The sequence below is a fragment of the Xyrauchen texanus genome, chromosome 25, assembly GCF_025860055.1.
Source record: "Xyrauchen texanus isolate HMW12.3.18 chromosome 25, RBS_HiC_50CHRs, whole genome shotgun sequence".
NCBI classification, from domain to species: Eukaryota; Metazoa; Chordata; class Actinopteri; order Cypriniformes; family Catostomidae; genus Xyrauchen; species Xyrauchen texanus.
In genome coordinates, this window is record NC_068300.1 from 6,810,424 (window position 1) to 6,830,572 (window position 20,149).

The 20,149-nt window shown below is 39.6% G+C and overlaps 1 protein-coding gene across 1 annotated transcript; it reads left to right on the forward strand.

The window, feature by feature from the left end:
- The first annotated feature begins 4,282 nt into the window (after positions 1-4,282).
- Positions 4,283-20,004, forward strand: abce1 (ATP-binding cassette, sub-family E (OABP), member 1). The gene is made up of 18 exons (XM_052091436.1): positions 4,283-4,411; positions 5,561-5,728; positions 5,810-5,895; positions 7,298-7,395; positions 7,482-7,599; positions 7,673-7,810; positions 9,723-9,792; positions 9,932-10,028; positions 10,115-10,204; positions 10,349-10,470; positions 14,761-14,982; positions 15,063-15,122; positions 15,225-15,283; positions 15,359-15,469; positions 15,559-15,701; positions 18,363-18,485; positions 18,589-18,700; positions 19,148-20,004. The coding sequence occupies exons 2-18, from the start codon at positions 5,626-5,628 to the stop codon at positions 19,193-19,195; spliced, it is 1,800 nt and encodes a 599-aa protein (XP_051947396.1). The 5' UTR covers positions 4,283-4,411; positions 5,561-5,625; the 3' UTR covers positions 19,196-20,004.
- Positions 20,005-20,149: the final 145 nt, after the last annotated feature.

Here is a 20,149-nt window from a genome sequence, read left to right on the forward strand (position 1 = left end):
TTGCTTACTGTTCAGAGGAAGTGCAACTCAGTGTGTTAACTGCAACCTGAAAGCAAGACATTATAACTTTCACCTAAAACACTGTTAGCCAACTCAAATTTACCATACTTAAAACAGCTCTCTAAACATGATCTTTGATGCATTTATTACAAACGATGCACACCATCACTAATTTGAGGTTGAAGCAAATAGATTGCACATTATTTACTAGATGTGCTTGTACATTTTTAAGACTATTATGGCAGGATAAACATGAACACATTTATAATTAATCTAAACAAAAAGAACAGATGCTTCAGTAGAGAAACTGTGTTTAGATGCTTTTAACAGGTTGTTTTTGACATTTGAAAAGATATTGTGAGAGATGCAAATTCCCGCCACACTCCATTTTCTCCTTTTAAGCCATTTTGAAGGAGGATACAATTTCGACCTCTAGTGTCCGTGTGACGCTTTACAGTTCATTTTCCAGACCACACCTATCCAAATGCAAAACTTTTTTAAACGTTTCTTTTTCTGTTTGTTTGTTTTTTTTACGGTTACTTCAAGAAAGAACAATTGTAATTTTCTCTCCTTTTTTTCAAAGTTACCTTTTCTAAATTGTGACTTTCGAAATTATTTTTTAAATAATTGACTTACATTTTTCTTTGTCTTTGCGTTGTGTGCTGTATGTAGGTTGAGGAGTAGTTTAAAAGGCTTGCCTAGCACTCGAGCAATAGCAGGAGAGTGGACAAACCATTTGCACGACCAACTGAGGGCCAACTTGGCGCCAAGCACATGTCTACACAATGGTGCGTTCACATACAACGCGATTACATTCAAAGATAATGCAAAGATGCGAATAGACGCGAATTCACGCCGGGTGACGCGAAAAATTCGCATGATGCGTCGTCGCGAAAGCCTATCAGCATTGAGATTGTCCGGATGTCACTGACGTACTGATGCAGTAGCAGAAGAAATCTGGAAAAGTGAATAAAAATATTGTTGTAGCGGTGTGTGACACAACGTCATACATGTACAGAGACCGGACGAATAAAGACATCGCTCGGAGGAAAGTGAGCGAGGAAGTTGGTCTTCTTGCTAATTCTGAAAACATACATACTTTGTATGTAATCGCGCCGCACAAAAGCTCGCATACAAAGTGAATGCAAAGATGCAAATAGACGCGAATGAAGGGAATGCCGCAAATCGAAAGTGCAAAATCGCTTAATTCCCGAATTCACGAAATTATATGTTTAAACACAAATTTATAATGCGAGGCGAACATTTGCTTCGCGTTGTATGTGAACGCACGTTGTATGTGATTCACATTCTTTGTGCATATCACTACCTACTGGGAAAATAATTTATAGTAAAAAGGACTTAAATGTTGATAATTTTCTCACCCACACCTATCATATCGCTTCTGAAGACATGGATTAAACAAGTGGATTACTTTTATGCTAACTTTATGTGCTTTTTGGAGCTGCAAAGTTTTGGTCACCATTCACTTGCATTGTAAGGACCAGTAGAGCTGAAGTTTTCTTTTAAAAATCTTCATTTGTGTTCTGCTGAAGAAACACACTCATACACATCTGGGATGGCATGAGGGTGAGGAAATGATGAGAGAATTTTCATTTTGTGGTTAACTGTCCCTTTAAAGGAATAGTTTACAAAAAAATAAAAAATAAACAAACAATTATCTCATTATTTACTTACCCTCATGCCATCCCAGATGTCTTAAAGATAAAACTTCAGCTCTATATGTCCTTAAAATGCAAGTGATTGGTGACCAAAACTTTAAAGGCAGTATAAATGTAATACATATATGACTCCAGTCGATCATTGTATGTCTTCTGAAGCAAATCAATAGGTTTGTGTAAAAAATAAATTATTATAAATTATTAATATTTAAAACGTTACAAGCTTTTAAAAACCACTTCCGGCCAGCAGCTGACGCTAAGCGTGACGTAAACGCGTCGGCGATTTCACGCGAGAATTCGGAAGCGGCGCTTATTTACAACATAAGAACGAACGTCTCGCGAGAGTTCGGCCATTTGAAACAGCATCAGAGATACAGATGGAAGCGCCGATTTAAAGTTAAAAACATTTTAATGATCGACTTGTTTCGTACATAAACATATTTCATATGAAATATGTCAGAAGTAGTAATATTTCTGTTAATCTGCCAAGCAGTTGTGGTTATTATCTGAAACAATAATCTCAAAATGGCCAAATATCTCATAGATTTGTTATTGTTTGAGTCTCCTTGTGTAGACTGAACTTAATGTTCACCAGATGAGGCTGAGATCCGTCAGACTGCCGGAAAGCCAACAGATTTTCATCTCTGGTGGCGGTTGCCATGGTTACTGATGAGAGAAAACGAGGACAGATATGGTCGGAAATACATCCCTGGCTATTACTCACTATATTTTTGTCTTTGAGTAAAACGCATACACTGGTTGTATTCTACTCTTTGAGAGCTTTCCAACGACATATGACACATGGCATTTGCGCGAAATGTGGGAGGTACTTCCGCTAAGAAGTAAACACAATTGTAGTTGCATGGTACATTCATTCATGTTTTCGTTGCTGTGTTGATCATTCATTCATACTTCTAGATGTGTGAGCACAGCCTGACGGAGCTTAACAAGGACAACATAGAGATAGCCGTTCCATCTTTAGAAGAAGTTTGGACGATTTAAAGAAGTGGCCTCAGGATGTATGTAGAGCTACGAAATGCACGTTATCCCTGAGCTCTATAAGGACATTGTAGCGTGTTCTTGCCGAAACGACTTGAGCTAAACATAATACAATACTCACTAAGACCTTGTTTATAGCTGGTATTTGTTTTGTTCAATGATTCAAAATAAAATGACCCACATCTTAACAGGTCTCTGTTTATTGACTGATTGCACATTACATGGTCTTGTACTTCTGTTTCTCAAACCATTTGTAGCATTTGCTGTACCACAGTGCCATCTGCTGGATTCTTGAAGAACAACAGGTATTGTAATTTATGCATATCATCACAGCATTTAGATGTATCTCGGGTGATCCGATCACATGTGGTCAGGAGAGACACTTCCGGTGGAAGTTCATCCCACATCTGTTGCCCCAGTAAGACCCCCAGGAATAAGGTAGATTTTGCACCAAGGTACTTGATGATTATAATATTTATATACCATAATCTTTACATGATAATCCCTAGTAACTAAAAAAAATACAAATGTTGTTATCATCATGAAAGTATTACCATGGTAACATTTTTGTAAAGACATGTACCCTAACATCTAACAACAGAAAATTAATTTACACAGAGTTGTTAGAGTTTAATTGCTCACCAGAACTCACAAACACGCCGATTTCTGTCTTCTCGCTTCTGCACTCACACTAATTTAACCCTTGTGCGACCTTTGGGACATTTTTGTCTTTTTCATTTTTATTTTATTTTTTCAATAATTTTGGCTGCGTCAACGGCATAATTTTTTTTGCCAAAGGTGTGTACTTTTTGGGGGGAATTTTGATATTTCAACCTCAGTTCCTAAAATCATCTATAATACACTGTGTACACAAAGTTGTTACACTCGGGACCTTCAGGGCAAAAATGAAAGCCATTAAAACTGGAATATTTGACACATGAGCCATTAAAGCATATAAAACATGAATTCTATGAAATTATGCTTTCATTCCGGAGCCCTTCAAAAACTTTTTTTTTAAAATATATTTTCCACCAGATGACGCCATTTTTCACATGTTTAGCCTATGGAGCAAAAACATGCTATTTTCCTATTTTCTGTTTGCTGTATTATAGAGCACTGCAGGCCAATTGAATAAATGATGCACCTAAAATTGTGTGGGTGTGTTGGTATGGATGTTAGTGTGTGTTTTGAATGTGTGTATTAATAAATCTCTCTATCTCTCTCTCTCTCTCTCTCTCTCTCTCTCTCTCTCTGTGTGTGTGTGTGTGTAAAAACAGTGACATTATATGAACAAACTGGCATTTAAAGGGTTAAAATCTTGAAAATGATTGAATATTTGTTAGTTATGATCAGGACTGATGTTGGTTAAAAAAAATTATCTAATTGAAAGTGGAAAATAATATTAATATATAATATTATTATGGTAGATCGAATATCACCCGCGACCCTGTACACAGGATAAGCGGTTGACGATGGATGGATGGATGGATGGATCGAATATCATCAAACATCCATTACACCGTTCATATTTCCCCAGCACCTGACGCGCTATGACGTCGTTCCGCTCTACGACACCGTCGCGTCCTGTTAACGTCACGTTCTCTAGCGCCATCTTTGCAACCGGTGTTGTCTCGTGCGTGCCACAGTAGCACGCGCCGTTCGTCTCTTTACCCCGAAAGAAGACATTCAGCGTTTATTAACGCGTTATAGTGTGACTGTCGCATCGGCGAGAGGTGAGCAGTTTTTATTGGTATTTTGTAACGATTAAAAAGATATTTCGACAGACTAAAAGCGTATCAGCTGTGGGCGCGTGCGGCATTCAGCGCCAGGCCTCTTCTTTTTCTTTTACATTTTCCCACCTTTATTTCTCAGACGTCATTCTGAACCAAGTGAATATTGACTTAACCGACGTTTTCGCCAAATGGAATAAATGTGGTGACGGTGATGTAAAATAGTTCGATGAAAAAACTTGCGTCATCCTTTTTTCTCTCGCGCGCACTGGAGTCACGACGGGCGCGCGCACACATGCGCCACGTGCTTGATACCAGCACAAATCTATCAATATGTGATTATTCAAATGTGTATTACAGACATAGCTCTGGGTTCTCTCGGTCCATTGTGTGGAGACATTGGGGTGTAACTTAGGGAGTGGTCTGGTCCCGTTAGTTTGCCTGCAATAGTGTGGCGTAGTGGTGAAATGTCTGGGCTAGAAATCAGAAGGTCGCAGGTTCGAGTCCTGCAAGTTGTTACTCTCGAGCTATCAACGTTGAGCTCCTGATTGAGCTCTGCACTGAATGCAAGACAGGATAGTTCTTGTAATTGGTGTGCTAGGTGTGCAATAAATGATAAATCCCAGTTAAAGGTGTATTGTCTGTATTTATTATGTAGACAGTGGTATGTGTGTAGGTTTATATCAGCTGTCACATGGTGCCAGTGCTGCACAGTCAAATATGGCAACTCTGCAACCTCATTCATCAGTCTGATGGTGCCGTGATCTGTCTATCTAGTCTCTAAACAGGTGGACTGCTGTAGTTTGAGATCATGTTTTTCCTGCCAGGCTGTTTCAGTTAAATGCAAATGCCACCAGGATAACAGAGAGTGGAACAGCTGTCTGTGCATGATTAGATAGCAAAAGCTGGCCCCTTTCATATCTTGTGAGTGGTGGTGGCGTAGTGGCTAAAGCACAGGGCTGTTAATCAGAAGGTCGCTGGTTCGAACCCCAAGACCACCACCATTGTGCCCTTGAGCAAGGCACTTAACTCCAGGTTGCTCCGGGGGGATTGTCCTTGTAATAAGTGCACTGTAAGTCACTTTGGATAAAAGTGTCTGCCAAATGCATAAACATCTTAGAATGTAATCTATGTGTCTTTTTCTCTTTCTAGTGAGGTCTAGACCTCCTCTTTTCCTGTAGATCTGCGTCGCCTGCGTGCAAGGACAATCCAGACAAATGGCCGACAAGAACACCAGAATCGCTATCGTGAACCACGACAAGTGTAAACCCAAGAAATGCCGTCAAGAGTGCAAGAAGAGCTGTCCTGTGGTGCGCATGGGTAAGAATCGCACACGCAGGGTTCAGAAGATACCTGTTTTTGATACCTGCTAATTCCTTTCACATTTAATTGTTTTCTCAGGTAAACTATGTATTGAAGTCACACCACAGAGTAAGATCGTCTGGATCTCTGAGTCTCTTTGCATCGGTTGTGGAATATGTATCAAGGTATTTCAATGCTCCTCTCTATTCAGATACTTTCTGCTCTTGGTGGCCCTCTATGAAGTGTTTTTAATGCCAAAATGCATGCAAATGGACGAAGCTAACACAAAAAAAAGGCCATTTGCAAGTTATACACACATATTCTGCCATATTTAGGGATGTCCCAATACTGGCATGGGAATTGGGTCTGATTCTGTACTCATGCTTGTATAAATGCTCAGATACCAAAAACGGATACCATCTGACATACAAATGTCATTCTGTAAACATTCAGCTAGGGCTCTCACCATTAATTGTCCAACAAATAATTGCAATTATGATGATTAATTGTCTGTTTGAGAGCGATCATTTCTTCAAAAGTCTTTTTTCATATTTATCTTGAAATATATAAGTCATATGATAAAAAAGGGATATATGATTTCCTTTAAGGCTTTAAACCTATATGAATGACATGAAAAATATTTTTTAATATTTCTAAATACTTAAAGGAGCAATGTGTAACATTCACATCAAGTGTTTAAAATGGGCACTGCAGTCCAAATTCAAAATATTGGAGAGACTCGAAGCTCACGCAAGGTTGAGGACACGCAACAGGAACGAGCAAACTGACAATGTCAAGCGACGAGCCTTACACTGTTAGCTGATCAGCTAATGTATACGTTTGCAATGTTTTTATTGTTTGCAAATAATAAACCAGCTCCTGTGGATTTTTTATATCTCTGTCAATGTTAGCTAGATGTATTGCTGGCTTCCATGGCTGTGTTTGCCCACTAACTTGTTTCAAATCTGGCCATGGCAGGGCAGTGGGCGGGATCACACGGGCCAAAACACAAACAGAAATTCCTGAACGGATATTTCAAACTAGAGCCCGACCGTTATGCGATTTTTGAGACTGATACCAAATTTAGAAGGGGAAATTTGACAGATTATGCACCGATATGACTATGCAAAGGTACTCAGAAGGCTGTTTTCTTAAGTATTTTTTTTTATCAAAGAATATTTGACATTATTATACATTTTAAGATGGGTATTTTTTTTTTAAATTGGAGATAGCAGTTAGTTTTAACTGATCGTATATTTCTCTAACTTTAAAAAAATAACAACATATATTAATTCTGACACTTGGGAAATAAAGCCCAAAGTGTCTTCTTTCAAAAGATACTACAACTGTGTCCAAACTCCAAAGGGTCCCGTAATTACACCCATTTAAGTTCAGGTATGTCTTGTTAATGGTTTGTGCTCAAAAAGGGGGCGCACATCAACAGGGTAACAACATACAGGAGTATTTAATAAAGTGAAATGTTGTTTTTTCCATTTGTATTTTGGCACTGAAAAACTTCATTGACCTTCAGGTCAGAGTTGTCGTGTTTGCGTTGTGGATTTATTGATTCATTCATTTGTTTTTAAGAAATGCCCATTTGGTGCTCTGTCGATCGTCAACCTTCCAAGCAACCTGGAGAAGGAAACGACCCACAGATACTGTGCCAATTCCTTCAAACTTCACAGGTAAGAACACGTCATCTTCTGTGACTCACTAATGTGTTATTATCGTACACCTTGTTTGATTAACATCAACTATTTGTGTTCGTCAGGCTGCCCATCCCTCGTCCAGGAGAAGTGCTGGGGCTTGTGGGCACTAACGGTATTGGGAAATCCACTGCTCTCAAAATCCTGGCGGGAAAACAGAAACCAAACTTGGGACGATTTGATGTGAGTTTCTTTAAAACAAACTCTCCAAATCTGTTTTAGAGCTCAGTGTGCTTACAAATGTGTGTTGTTCCAGGCTCCGCCTGACTGGCAGGAGATCCTGACGTATTTCCGTGGCTCTGAGCTGCAGAACTACTTCACCAAGATCCTGGAGGACGACCTGAAGGCCATTGTTAAACCGCAGTATGTCGATCAGATCCCCAAAACCGTAAAGGTTGGTATGAAGTAGAACTGCGCGATTGTTTGTTAAAAGATTGCGATCTCGAGTCAGACACCAACGTGATCTCATTTCTAAATGACAACGATTCTGCAGTGTGTATTAACATTCCCGTGGCATGCATTTGTAAGCTAGTCAAATTCGAAATTGACTTGAAGGCGCATTTTTAAATGTTGATAAACTTTATAAGGAATCTACAAAACACAGCGCTCCTGCACCAGACGCTGAATAAACTAAAATGCACCAGTCAAAGACGTTTGTCCAGCACAGATCTTTACCATCTGCAGGGCGCAGCCAAGATTAGCTAAAAGTGTGACATAATCTCTGTTCAGTTCAATATTTTAATAGTCATTGATGCTACAAAAATACCGGCATTACCAAGCTCTGACAAATCACAGCTGGCCGCTTTCAAACGCTCACATGCATGTGTCCGTCCGTGCACTTGTGTCTTGTGAGTAATGTGGCGCTCCTGCACGAGACTCTGTTTTTAATCAAAATACCCCTCTTTAGGTGACATTAATGTAAACACAGCTGTTAATTAATTACCTGAAAACGGACGGGATTAAATCTGCGCTGTCTTGACAAGATAATGTGTACGCAGATGGGACGTATTCTTCAAACTGTTTGATCAGTGCGATGTCTAAATGTATATAAGCTGCATGCTGTCTGTTATAGGCATTCTTACTGCATCAAATCAGTATTAATGAGATCTATCACACCGTAAAGAGTGTCCAATATTTAAGTAACGTTTTATGATTATTTTTTAAATGTTTACCATCAGTTTAGACTATCTTTGCATTATTGTGTGGAAATAATTGGGTGTGCTCTTTAATATGTAACCTCGAACTACACATTATTTCAATATAGATGTACAGCTTATTAAGAAACACATTATTATTAACTAGTTTACTGGATAATGTAGCAGCAAAATTAACAGTAATTCCAGTAAAAGTCTTCAGTAGAAAATAAGCCATTTTTTTCAAGTTCTGTCTGGACTTTAAAGGATTCAGATCTCTTTTTATTCTATTTAGTTGTAAGACATCAGTCCACTTCATTCACACAGTTATTATTTGGAGCCCTTTCAACTTAGGGCTTTGTAAACAAATGATAATTATAATAGTAATATATATAGTAATATAACTTTTAAACCCTCACGCTTTTATTTTGACATTCTGACTCTCCAGGACGTCCTGTAAGTGTCTGTTTGTTAGCAAGTTCACAGTAAACTAGTAAAATGCTCCTCCGGTGCCGTTCTAAATGCATATAAGTGAACCGAACTATTGAGCATCTACATCTGAGATGATGTTCGTGAGTAGCGCTCAAATATTGCGCACCACGAGTGTGTGCCATTTACTGACGCTCTGGCGCTGTGCATGCATTTGATATATTTACTTATTAAACACAGTCTTTTGTGATTCACAGAGCTGTCGCACATCTTCAAGTGGCTTTGAATAAAATGCACGAGTCATATGAACGGCTTTAATGGTGTTTTTATGGTTCTTTTATGTCATTTTTTTGAGCTTGACCGTTATGAACTATTAATGACTAACACACGGTATCAGATTTGGATCGGCTCGTCGGACCGATACACGATCGGTCTAAAAGCTTCAGTATCAGAGCCGATACCAATCCAGGTATCACATGGGTGCATCCCTAATTAACATAGAATGTAGTTTTCAATAGCTGATTTTTCAATCCTGATTACAATATCTTGAGAGCAGAGCAGGGTGTTTTACGCAAAGTCATTTATATTTTTATGGAGCTGTATTTTTAGTTTTTATTGTTTGATTATTGCAGCAAATGGAGAACTCAATTATGTGTTTTATATATGTCTAGTATGTATTAGAAGACATTGGCTTTATTTGTGATTTTGCCCTGATGAGCTGTAATGTGTCTGTTTGTCCTATAGGGGTCAGTAGGGGCCATCCTGAGCAGGAAGGACGACACCAAATCAGAGGAGCTGGTGTGTGAACAGCTGGGTGTGTACACATGCATTACGCAATATGTTAAGGCAATGATGAATTGACTAAAACGTCCTTTGATTGTAATGTGCACCAACGTTTTTTGGCATTATATTAGTATGTGATGCATGTAGCTGATTGTGTTCTGATTGTTCAGATCTGTTGCATTTGCGTGAGCGTAATGTTGAGGACCTATCAGGAGGAGAGCTGCAGAGATTCGCCTGCGCAGTCGTCTGCATTCAGAGAGCTGATATGTGAGTCCCTCCTGTGCTTGTCATGTGTCTTGTAATTGGTTTTAATGTGACGTCTGGTACACTGACTGACGTTACTCTCTCTGTAGTTTCATGTTTGACGAGCCGTCCAGTTATCTCGACGTGAAACAGAGGCTGAGAGCTGCTATCACCATCCGCTCCCTCATCTCTCCAGACAGGTGAGATGCTACATTAGTATGGAAATGGCTTGAGTTGCTGTCACATGACATTTTAGTTAGTTACACCCCAGCACTGGTCTTCACACCTCAGAACCTCACACAGACCACCTAACACTCTTCTGACCTTTGGCTGTGTTTGTGTAGGTACATCATTGTTGTGGAGCATGACTTGAGCGTGTTGGATTACCTGTCAGACTTCATCTGCTGTCTGTATGGAGTGCCCAGCGCTTATGGAGTAGTCACCATGCCCTTCAGCGTCCGAGAAGGTACAGTTTACTCGTGCGCACACTCAGGCCGTCTCAACACCTAGCAAGCCGCCTGCCTAGACAACACTTTTAGTAAATTTCCTACAGACTAAGCTGCTTACCTAGACAGAATGTGTAGGGATCATAGTGAGCTGCCTGCCTTGACAGAATGTGTAGGGATCATAGTGAGCTGCCTACCTTGACAGAATGTGTAGGGATCATAGTGAGCTGCCTACCTTGACAGAATGTGTAGGGATCATAGTGAGCTGCCTACCTAGACAGAATGTGTAGGGATCATAGTGAGCTGCCTACCTTGACAGAATGTGTAGGGATCATAGTGAGCTGCCTACCTTGACAGAATGTGTAGGGATCATAGTGAGCTGCCTACCTTGACAGAATGTGTAGGGATCATAGTGAGCTGCCTACCTAGACAGAATGTGTAGGGATCATAGTGAGCTGCCTACCTAGACAGAATGTGTAGGGATCATAGTGAGCTGCCTACCTTGACAGAATGTGTAGGGATCATAGTGAGCTGCCTACCTAGACAGAATGTGTAGGGATCATAGTGAGCTGCCTACCTTGACAGAATGTGTAGGGATCATAGTGAGCTGCCTACCTTGACAGAATGTGTAGGGATCATAGTGAGCTGCCTACCTAGACAGAATGTGTAGGGATCATAGTGAGCTGCCTACCTAGACAGAATGTGTAGGGATCATAGTGAGCTGCCTACCTAGACAGAATGTGTAGGGATCATAGTGAGCTGCCTACCTAGACAGAATGTGTAGGGATCATAGTGAGCTGCCTACCTAGACAGAATGTGTAGGGATCATAGTGAGCTGCCTACCTTGACAGAATGTGTAGGGATCATAGTGAGCTGCCTACCTAGACAGAATGTGTAGGGATCATAGTGAGCTGCCTACCTTGACAGAATGTGTAGGGATCATAGTGAGCTGCCTACCTTGACAGAATGTGTAGGGATCATAGTGAGCTGCCTACCTTGACAGAATGTGTAGGGATCATAGTGAGCTGCCTACCTAGACAGAATGTGTAGGGATCATAGTGAGCTGCCTACCTTGACAGAATGTGTAGGGATCATAGTGAGCTGCCTACCTTGACAGAATGTGTAGGGATCATAGTGAGCTGCCTACCTAGACTGAGATTTGAATGAAGATCAATGGAGGTCTCAGTTTTGTGAGCCCTCTAGCGCCCCCTTGTGTAAAAACAGCTTTGTGTCTCACAAAATGGGTTATTTCTGACAAGATTTGTGTCAACATCAAAATATGTTGACAAACATGTCCCTTGACTACTTCAGTCATGAAAAGCTTTCAAATAGCCAAAATAAAAAAAAATATATATATATATATATCATTTTATAACCGAAGGACTGTTAGAAAATATATTTGAAATGGTTAATTGCCTGAAAAAAATCCTTCTTCCCTTCATCCGGTACACCACTTCTATGACATGTGAAGTTATTTGTGTACTTATTTTGCATGAGTGCAAGGCCGAACAAGTGTGCAAAAAAGCAAAACAAAAATTATTATTAATAATTGTAATAATTTAAAAAGAATGTTTGTCCCTTCATTTCTTGTTATTGGTTTAATCAATGTTAAACCCCTTGTTTTTTTGTTTTTTGTTTTTATGCAAAAAGTTGTAGAAAATAATTAAGGTCAAAGTTCAGATGGTGCTTAAATATGCATGTAGGGATTATTTTCACACAAAAATATTTGGTGTTGTACCCCATTGAACCCTCAAAATGTGGTGTTGTAACCCATTTAACTGTTGTTAGCGTTAACTTCGTTCGTGACACAAAATAATAAAAAAAAGAACAACAGCCAAGTTGTCCTTTATGAATAAAAATTAACGTCAACATGTTATAAAATGTTTAACCCTCAGCGTTTATAGACAGAAACTGAACCGAATGGAAAAATGTCATTAATTTAAGAATGACCCATTTGCAGTTTGGGACAGTTCCTCGCATGTTGTGTGACTTCAGAAGTCATGAAACACGGCACATGAGTCACATGGAGTACTGCTTACAGACACAGTTATTCACTTTAGTGGGAAAGCGAAGTGTGTTTTAAGGGAGCACACTACAAGTGCACTTCAATTTCGTCACGAATGAACCAAGAATCGTCACTGTGAGAATGTAGTTAAAGATGGCTTTGCTAGCACCCATGTAAATAATATTACATTGAAATGCACATTTGAGAGTATAGCATTTATTTTGAGGTTGGGACGCAGATGAAAATTATGATATCAAGAGTAACATCTGTGGGGAACAAATGAACACCGTAGGTTTATATGGTTAAATTGGGTCTTTACAGATTCCTTTCATCAGGCTCCTACTGATAAAACTACAGTCATCTCTTCCAATTTCTGAAGGCAAACAAAACCACATTTTCCTACAATCAGAGAGCATTACAAGAGCACAGATGGAAAGTTGATGGCTTGTCTCGTCATTAAGAAAATGCACCCTAGTTCTTCCATAGTGTCTCTAGTTTTAACAATGATATTGGTAATAGTTCGTGGTAACTATAAAACCATGCATTGCTCCTCACTACCATGATTAGTTACTGTGGTCGCTATATAAAGAACTGGGATTATTGTCATAAAAAACAAAACACAGCAGTCTAAATACATTTAGGAAGTTTTTCTGCCATATAATACAGTACAGTTGTGGCACTTTTCCACCGCACATTACGGCTCGCCTCAACTCGACTCACTTTACTTTTCTGAGCTTGCATTTCCACTGCAGTTTAGTGCCGCCTCAATGTGGGTGGGATTATAGGCTAGTAGTTATACAACATAGTTGCGCCGCCTCTACTGCCGTGACATCATCTTAAACACGACACAAACTGACCAAAACAATAACACGACCGCTAGCTGTTAGCTGCTAGCTCATTGTGCTGCATAAAGCAGTTGTTGCATGGTGATTTTACACAAGTGTAACAGTTAAATTGGTCTGGTTGTTTTAGAAGCTTCCAGTAGCTGCTCAACTAAATAAAGTGAAGCTTTCAAGAAGAGTATAGAGTTAACGTAACAAAACGTACCATCCTCCATCATGGATCAACGCCAGTCCAGGGCACTCTCCCTCCCATTGCTCAGCCGGTCTAGAGAGTGTCCATTTGGTCGAACCACTTCCACTTTTCCTTGATGGTTCTGTAGTCACTTTTAAGTGTTTTTTACTTTTCCCTTCACTGTTGGTAGGTCTGGTGGTAACCGTGAGTGGCCAACAGCTGATACACTTCCTGAGAGGCTTTTTCGCTCATCGCTAACGAGTGGACCGTCTGCACCTCGTTTATTGACTATGGCGTGGTTTTGCACATTCACAATTTGAAAGGCATGTGAACAAATGATACTGCTATCGCTGTTGATAAATTTAAAACTAGCGGGTTGATGTCCCATGGCGCAAATCCAGTGACGCTGGTAGTGACGATTCTCTCTGACCAATCAGTGATCTGCAGGATTTTGTCGTCCCATTTTGTATCGGCTCGCTTGGAACCTCGACCGAGGTGGTACTAAAATAAGTACCAGGTACTATCCACAGTGGGAAAACCCCCAAAAAGTGAGCAGAGTCGAGTTGAACCGCATTCAAACAGGTTTCGCAATCCCCGCCACGCATCTCGCTGGTTTACAAGACCGGTTGAGACCAGACTGCGCATTACAGCACCTGCTCTGCACTCGTGCTGCTATGATTAAGCCGTGTTGATAATTGACCTGTGTAGTGCTATCTTGTAGTTTCATTCCACTTTTGAAGTGAGCAAAATGTGCTCCAAAGCATACAGATGATGGTGGAAGGCTCATTAATATTCATGAGGAAAGTGCTAACTGATTGTTCAGTGAAACATTGTTTCATTGAACATTGTGAGCTTACGGGCCACTTGAAATGAAGCGAGTTTGACACGTGTTATGCGGTGACGTCACTGTGATTGTGAGTGATTGGGTCTCTTTTGCAGAGTAGAAAACGAGCTATGTTTGGTGGTGGTGTAGTGGGCTAAAGCACATAAATGGTAATCAGAAGGTCACTGGTTCGATCCCCACAGCCACCACCATTGTGTCCTTGAGCAAGGCACTTAACTCCAGGTTGCTCCGGGGGGATTGTCCCTGTAATAAGTGCACTGTAAGTCACTTTGCGTTAAAGTGTCGGTCAAATGCATAAAATGTCAATAAAATACCAACAGCGGCACTCGTAAATCAGTAGCGCCGCTACAAAATGCATTTAGTGGAAAGACCGTGGGAATGTGCGTATGATCCTCATAAATGTGGCTGTGTTTTGTGATTATTCTCTCTTTCTCTCCACTTCTTCAGGAATTAATATCTTCCTGGATGGCTACGTGCCGACAGAGAACCTGCGCTTCAGAGAGACGTCCCTGGTGTTTAAAGTGGCAGAGACGGCCGCTGAAGAGGAAGTGAAGAAAATGTGTCGCTATCAGTATCCCAACATGAAGAAGAGTATGGGAGAGTTCACCCTCGGCATCACAGAGGGAGAGTTTACAGACTCCGAGATCATGGTCATGCTCGGAGAGAACGGTGAGAGATGTGGAGAAGGAAGTTGATGTATCTGGTGAATGTTTTTCCTTTTCCACTAAAGAACGTTTTTCCATTTTCAGGAACTGGGAAGACCACGTTCATCAGAATGCTTGCTGGAGGCCTGAAACCAGATGGAGGAGGTGAAATTCAGCTTCACACGTGTACTCTAATGTAGCTTGTGTGTCATTTATTATAGAGAAACGCATTTTCAAAGGCATTTGAGTGTCTGTTGTGTGTCTCAGGTGATGTGCCCATCCTGAACGTGAGCTACAAACCACAGAAGATCAGCCCGAAGTTTAAAGTGAGTTACGTGTGTTGCTGTTCGGCCGTACTTTAAAAGTCAAACTGCAGGAATTATAACGGTGTGTGTTTTCAGGGCAGTGTACGAGCACTTCTACACGATAAGATCAGAGACGCATACACGCACCCTCAGTTCGTCACTGATGTTATGAAGCCCATGCAGATAGAGAGCATCATCGACCAGGACGTGAGTCTACACTGCTCAAATGAACTCCTTCAAACGGACACGCTCTGCTTCTAATGCAGTACACTGATGGTCTCTTTCTCTTTCTGTAGGTTCAGAATCTGTCTGGTGGTGAGCTGCAGCGTGTCGCCTTGACTCTGTGTTTAGGGAAACCAGCAGATGTGTATCTGATCGACGAGCCGTCTGCCTATCTGGACTCTGAGCAGCGTCTGATGGCTGCCAGGGTTATCAAACGGTAATATATCTGCAACACGTCTTCAGGAGGACTTTTATTTTATAACCTGTTTTTGAAAATGACTTTTTAAGAAACCATTGCACTAGTCATTTGTAATTCATTCTTATGTTTTATTTGTTTGGAGACGTTTTTGGGCACTAGGATAAATGTATGTTTGTAATGTTATAACTTTTAATCGCTCTGATCAACACGCAATTTATCTCCGATACATTTAACATGATTGGGAACAAAAAAGCAGTTTTTCAGAGCGACCTTATTTAGAGATATATAGCCTAATGCTAAATCAGAAAAATAAGATACAAAGTTAATTTTTTCAGCAGTTTATTAGGCTGGGAGTCTCTGAATGTATCATAGTCTATATCATTGAAAAATGTAATAGTTTTCTTCTTCTTTTGTTTTTGTAGTTATAATCATTTAATTTTGGTCATCCCACTGAAACAGGACATCTCTAGAAGCACCTTCACCTGCAGGGCTTTTTGTTTAATTTGTTATTATTATTATTATTATTATTATGGTCAAATACAGCGCTGTACTTTTAGAGTATCACATAATTCATGAAGAAATAATAATTATTATTAAAGCAGTGATGAAACTGTTGCTTGAGATATTGCTTAAACATGTCATTATTATTGATATATTAATATCATCATTACTAATACTACTACTACATTGAATAGTACATTTACTGTACAAAAGTAATATCTCTGTTGCATTTTTTTCAGCTTCAAGCGTCTAGTGAAACTGAGCTTTTATTTTGGCGTTTCGGTGGAAACCTTATGGTTTTTATGATGGCTTCACTTCACTAAAGTGCTTCTTATACTGCAAATGGATATGATTTAATTATTTAAATTAGGGCTGCACAGTTAATCGAAGTAAAATAAAAACTGCGATATGACCGTGTGCGATTATTAAACTGGAAGGGCTGAGATATAATTAAATAAATAAATAGTCTGCTCCCTTCAAAGTGTATTTGCACTACTCTGTCCAGTCTATATTAAGTCCGAGCATTGTTACAGTGTTTTCAGAGCGGTTCTGTGCTCCACATCTCCCGCTCATGCTTACAGTAACAGAAGTGAGTTCGGTTCCGTTTGCTTACGTGCGCTAAACGCTTTATTTACACTAAACTGGCGCGTCCTGCGTGAAGCGTTTTTTATTATTATCTGCGATAGCAGCATCTCAGTCTCCGCAAGGCACATGTATCATAATAACGCAGAATACAAGATGGGGTATAATTCAAACATCTTTATTAAATGATTGCTGAGCAAACAGCATTAACAGCAACACCTGCAGAGTCCAGAAACATACGCTCTTCATTCTCCCGTCATTTGTTTACCTCACACGAGAGAGCGTGTCGCACTTATTACACTCCCCGCGGAAACAAGTGAAAGCAGAACTAATATCACCAACATCCAACAACATGAGAAGGAAGGAACATACATATAATAAATCTACATCAAATATTTAGATACTACAATATAATGCATTTCTAAATTAAATATAATAAAATAATGAATACAAATAATTAAATGCAGTGGTGACAAACTAACCAAAATCTTCACTTTAAATGTAATTACACCAATGGGTTATCAGTTCAACTCCAGTTTGACATTAAGCCTCATTCTTTAGGACTATCTTATGTACAGTAAATAATAGTTTGTATAAGCCGACTAGTTTTCAAGGCCTAGAATAAAGAGTAACATTTATATTTTGTGTTTATTGCATTATTCAATCAATCAACATTATATTTGACAGCAAAAACTAGGCAACAACTTTGGTTTTACCAACAGGGAAATGTAGTTAACAGTGACATTGAGCAGAAAGTTTACATATAACCAGTTTTGACAGAGCTGCTGGTAAACAGTTAAATGATCAGCATCGATTGATGAGATGGAGATTGGAGTCGGTATCGATTTTAAAATCCTGATTGGAGCATCCCTAATATTCAAGTTGACTGTTTCAAAAACTAATGATGATTAGTGGGCTGAGATCCTGTCACAAAATGGACAAAGACAGGTACATGTTGGATGGTAACATTTGGATATGAAGAAGACTTTGTTTCACTGTTTATATATTTATTTGTTTGTAGTTGAACTGAAAAAAGGTCTCAGTTTGGTTCTTTTTAAGAGGGCTCAAGTGTGAAAACCTCCATGTGGTCGTACTCTACCATCATTATCGCAGTTCAAATCACAATATGACTTTGTCATCGTGCAGCCCTGATATAAATATATAGTTTAGATGTGCTACGTGCTCTACTCTGTCATTAATAGACGCACAGAGCACACGTAATGTTACTGATGCGTGTAGTTTAAAAGCAGCGGCTTCTCACATTCACTTACTGTTGAAGCACACCTCATGCAGACCGTAAATGCTATTTGTTTAATGAAATCTCAGCCTTTTGTGGTTGAATCGCCACACTAGGACATATCAATTTAATTTGATTAAGTGTGCATTAATACATACATTTCATCCCAAATGTGTTCAGTAGCTTGAGCGTCCGTGTTTTGTAGTTAATTCAGTTTCTATGATTGGATTCTGCGAATAACGTGCATATCGGTAAAGCATGTTGGGCAAACCAATTATTGTCTACCTCATTCAATCTCTGGATTCCTCTTTGATGCAGTTGATCCTTATTTTCATTCATTTTCTTGCTCTCCTGTGCAGATTCATCCTTCATGCCAAGAAGACGGCATTTGTGGTGGAGCACGACTTCATCATGGCCACTTACCTGGCGGACCGTGTCATCGTCTTCGACGGAATTCCCTCCAGAAACACTATGGCAAATGCGTACGGATTTTCCTTATGCTATATCTGCTTGTATCATCGTACCTCTTTGTGAGATAGATGGACTTGCGTCTACGTTGATGTTCATTGTATATGTTTGCATCAGTCCACAGAACCTGTTGGCTGGCATGAATAAGTTTTTATCACAGCTGGAGATCACGTTCAGGAGAGACCCCAACAACTTCAGACCAAGAATCAACAAACTAAATTCCATTAAGGTATATGTGTGCTTTCAAATGGTTAAATTTGACTTGACATCAATTGTTTCGTACAATCTTACATTTCTTGATTAGGTCAAAAGTAGGGATTCACAGGTCCGATACCTGGATTGGTATCTTCTCCGACATTTTTAACCAGATTGAGTATCGGTCCAAAGAGCCCAGTCCATATTCAATAGTGTGTGCTAGTCATGGCCGTTACTGTCAATCTACATAAATGGCTTTTTCAAAAAGACCATATGACTCGTGCATTTGGTTTAAAGTCTCTTGAAGACACACTAAAGTTTAATAAATATATAATCAGGGTCAGCCCTAGCAGGAAGTGCCATCATCGGTTCATATGATTGCCAAAAATGCTGTCTAAGCGTAACTAGGTAATGTGTGCCCTTGTTTTAGTACTTGTGTTAATTTACAAAAAACCCTCACATTGTTCTTTTCTCTGTTAAGGATGTGGAACAAAAGAAGAGTGGAAACTACTTCTTCCTGGATGACTGATTTGACAGAATTCCAGAAACTTCCCCTTCCCACAGGGTAACTGCTCTATGACATCAAGCCAACAAACGCTGGCACTGTGGACTTAAATGTTTGACTGAACTATCGCCACCATTGCTCTGCCCACTGGGTCCACTTTAAACATATAGTTCTGTTCCTCTTTGGTATTGGCATGATTCAACAACAGTCAAGATGGATCATCTTGGTTTTAGTCAGATCCTTTTAGGTGAACGTAAGGCTCATTATGCAAAGCAGGAAGGCATTAATTTGAGAATAAAATCTGAAAATACAAAAACTTCTGTGTGAATTGTCATTAACAGAGTCAAAGTGGTGTGGAAGAATTCAAACATGCAACTGTATATTTTGAATAAAATGTTTTAATCATGTTACATATTAAACAACTGCTTAACCGAGATTCAAGAGTCTTGTGAAGATGCAACTAAAATATTAAAACAACTCGCACTACTCTGTTGTATCAAAGACACTTGGGTCAATGATATTGGATGACATCTGTGCTGTGAGATTGTTTTGGAATAAACTGACTTAAAGACAGTGGAGAAATATTATTTGGCTTTTATTTTTTGTTGTCCGTGTAAAAAGTACATCTTTGGATCAGCGAATGTACTGTTAATAGGCACACTGTCAACATTAAGGCCAACGATGCCCTCAGTTGAAGCTCAAAGTAGTGGTTCCCAACCCTGTCCCTGGAGGCCCCTAAACGCTACACATTTTGGATATCTCCCAAATTAAACATGCCCGATTCAACTTAAGGGACAGGAACCACTGATCTAAAGGATTGCCATAAACCAAATGTACCAAATAAAATAACTTGACAGAAGAGGCCAAAATCCTGGAGGATTCCTTGACAGGTGATCTGGGAAATATCCATTGAAATATATACTAAAGCTAATTTTAATGGATCTCAGGCCAAGTTAAATTGATAAATCAGTATTTTCA

Bases quoted from the DNA above. Each gene is read 5' to 3' on its own strand.
- abce1 (XM_052091436.1), top strand. From the start codon at position 5,626: ATGGCCGACAAGAACACCAGAATCGCTATCGTGAACCACGACAAGTGT. The intron at 10,471-14,760 runs GTACAGTTTACT...CCACTTCTTCAG, and splicing joins GCCCTTCAGCGTCCGAGAAG to GAATTAATATCTTCCTGGAT. The intron at 15,284-15,358 runs GTGAGTTACGTG...GTGTGTTTTCAG, and splicing joins AGATCAGCCCGAAGTTTAAA to GGCAGTGTACGAGCACTTCT.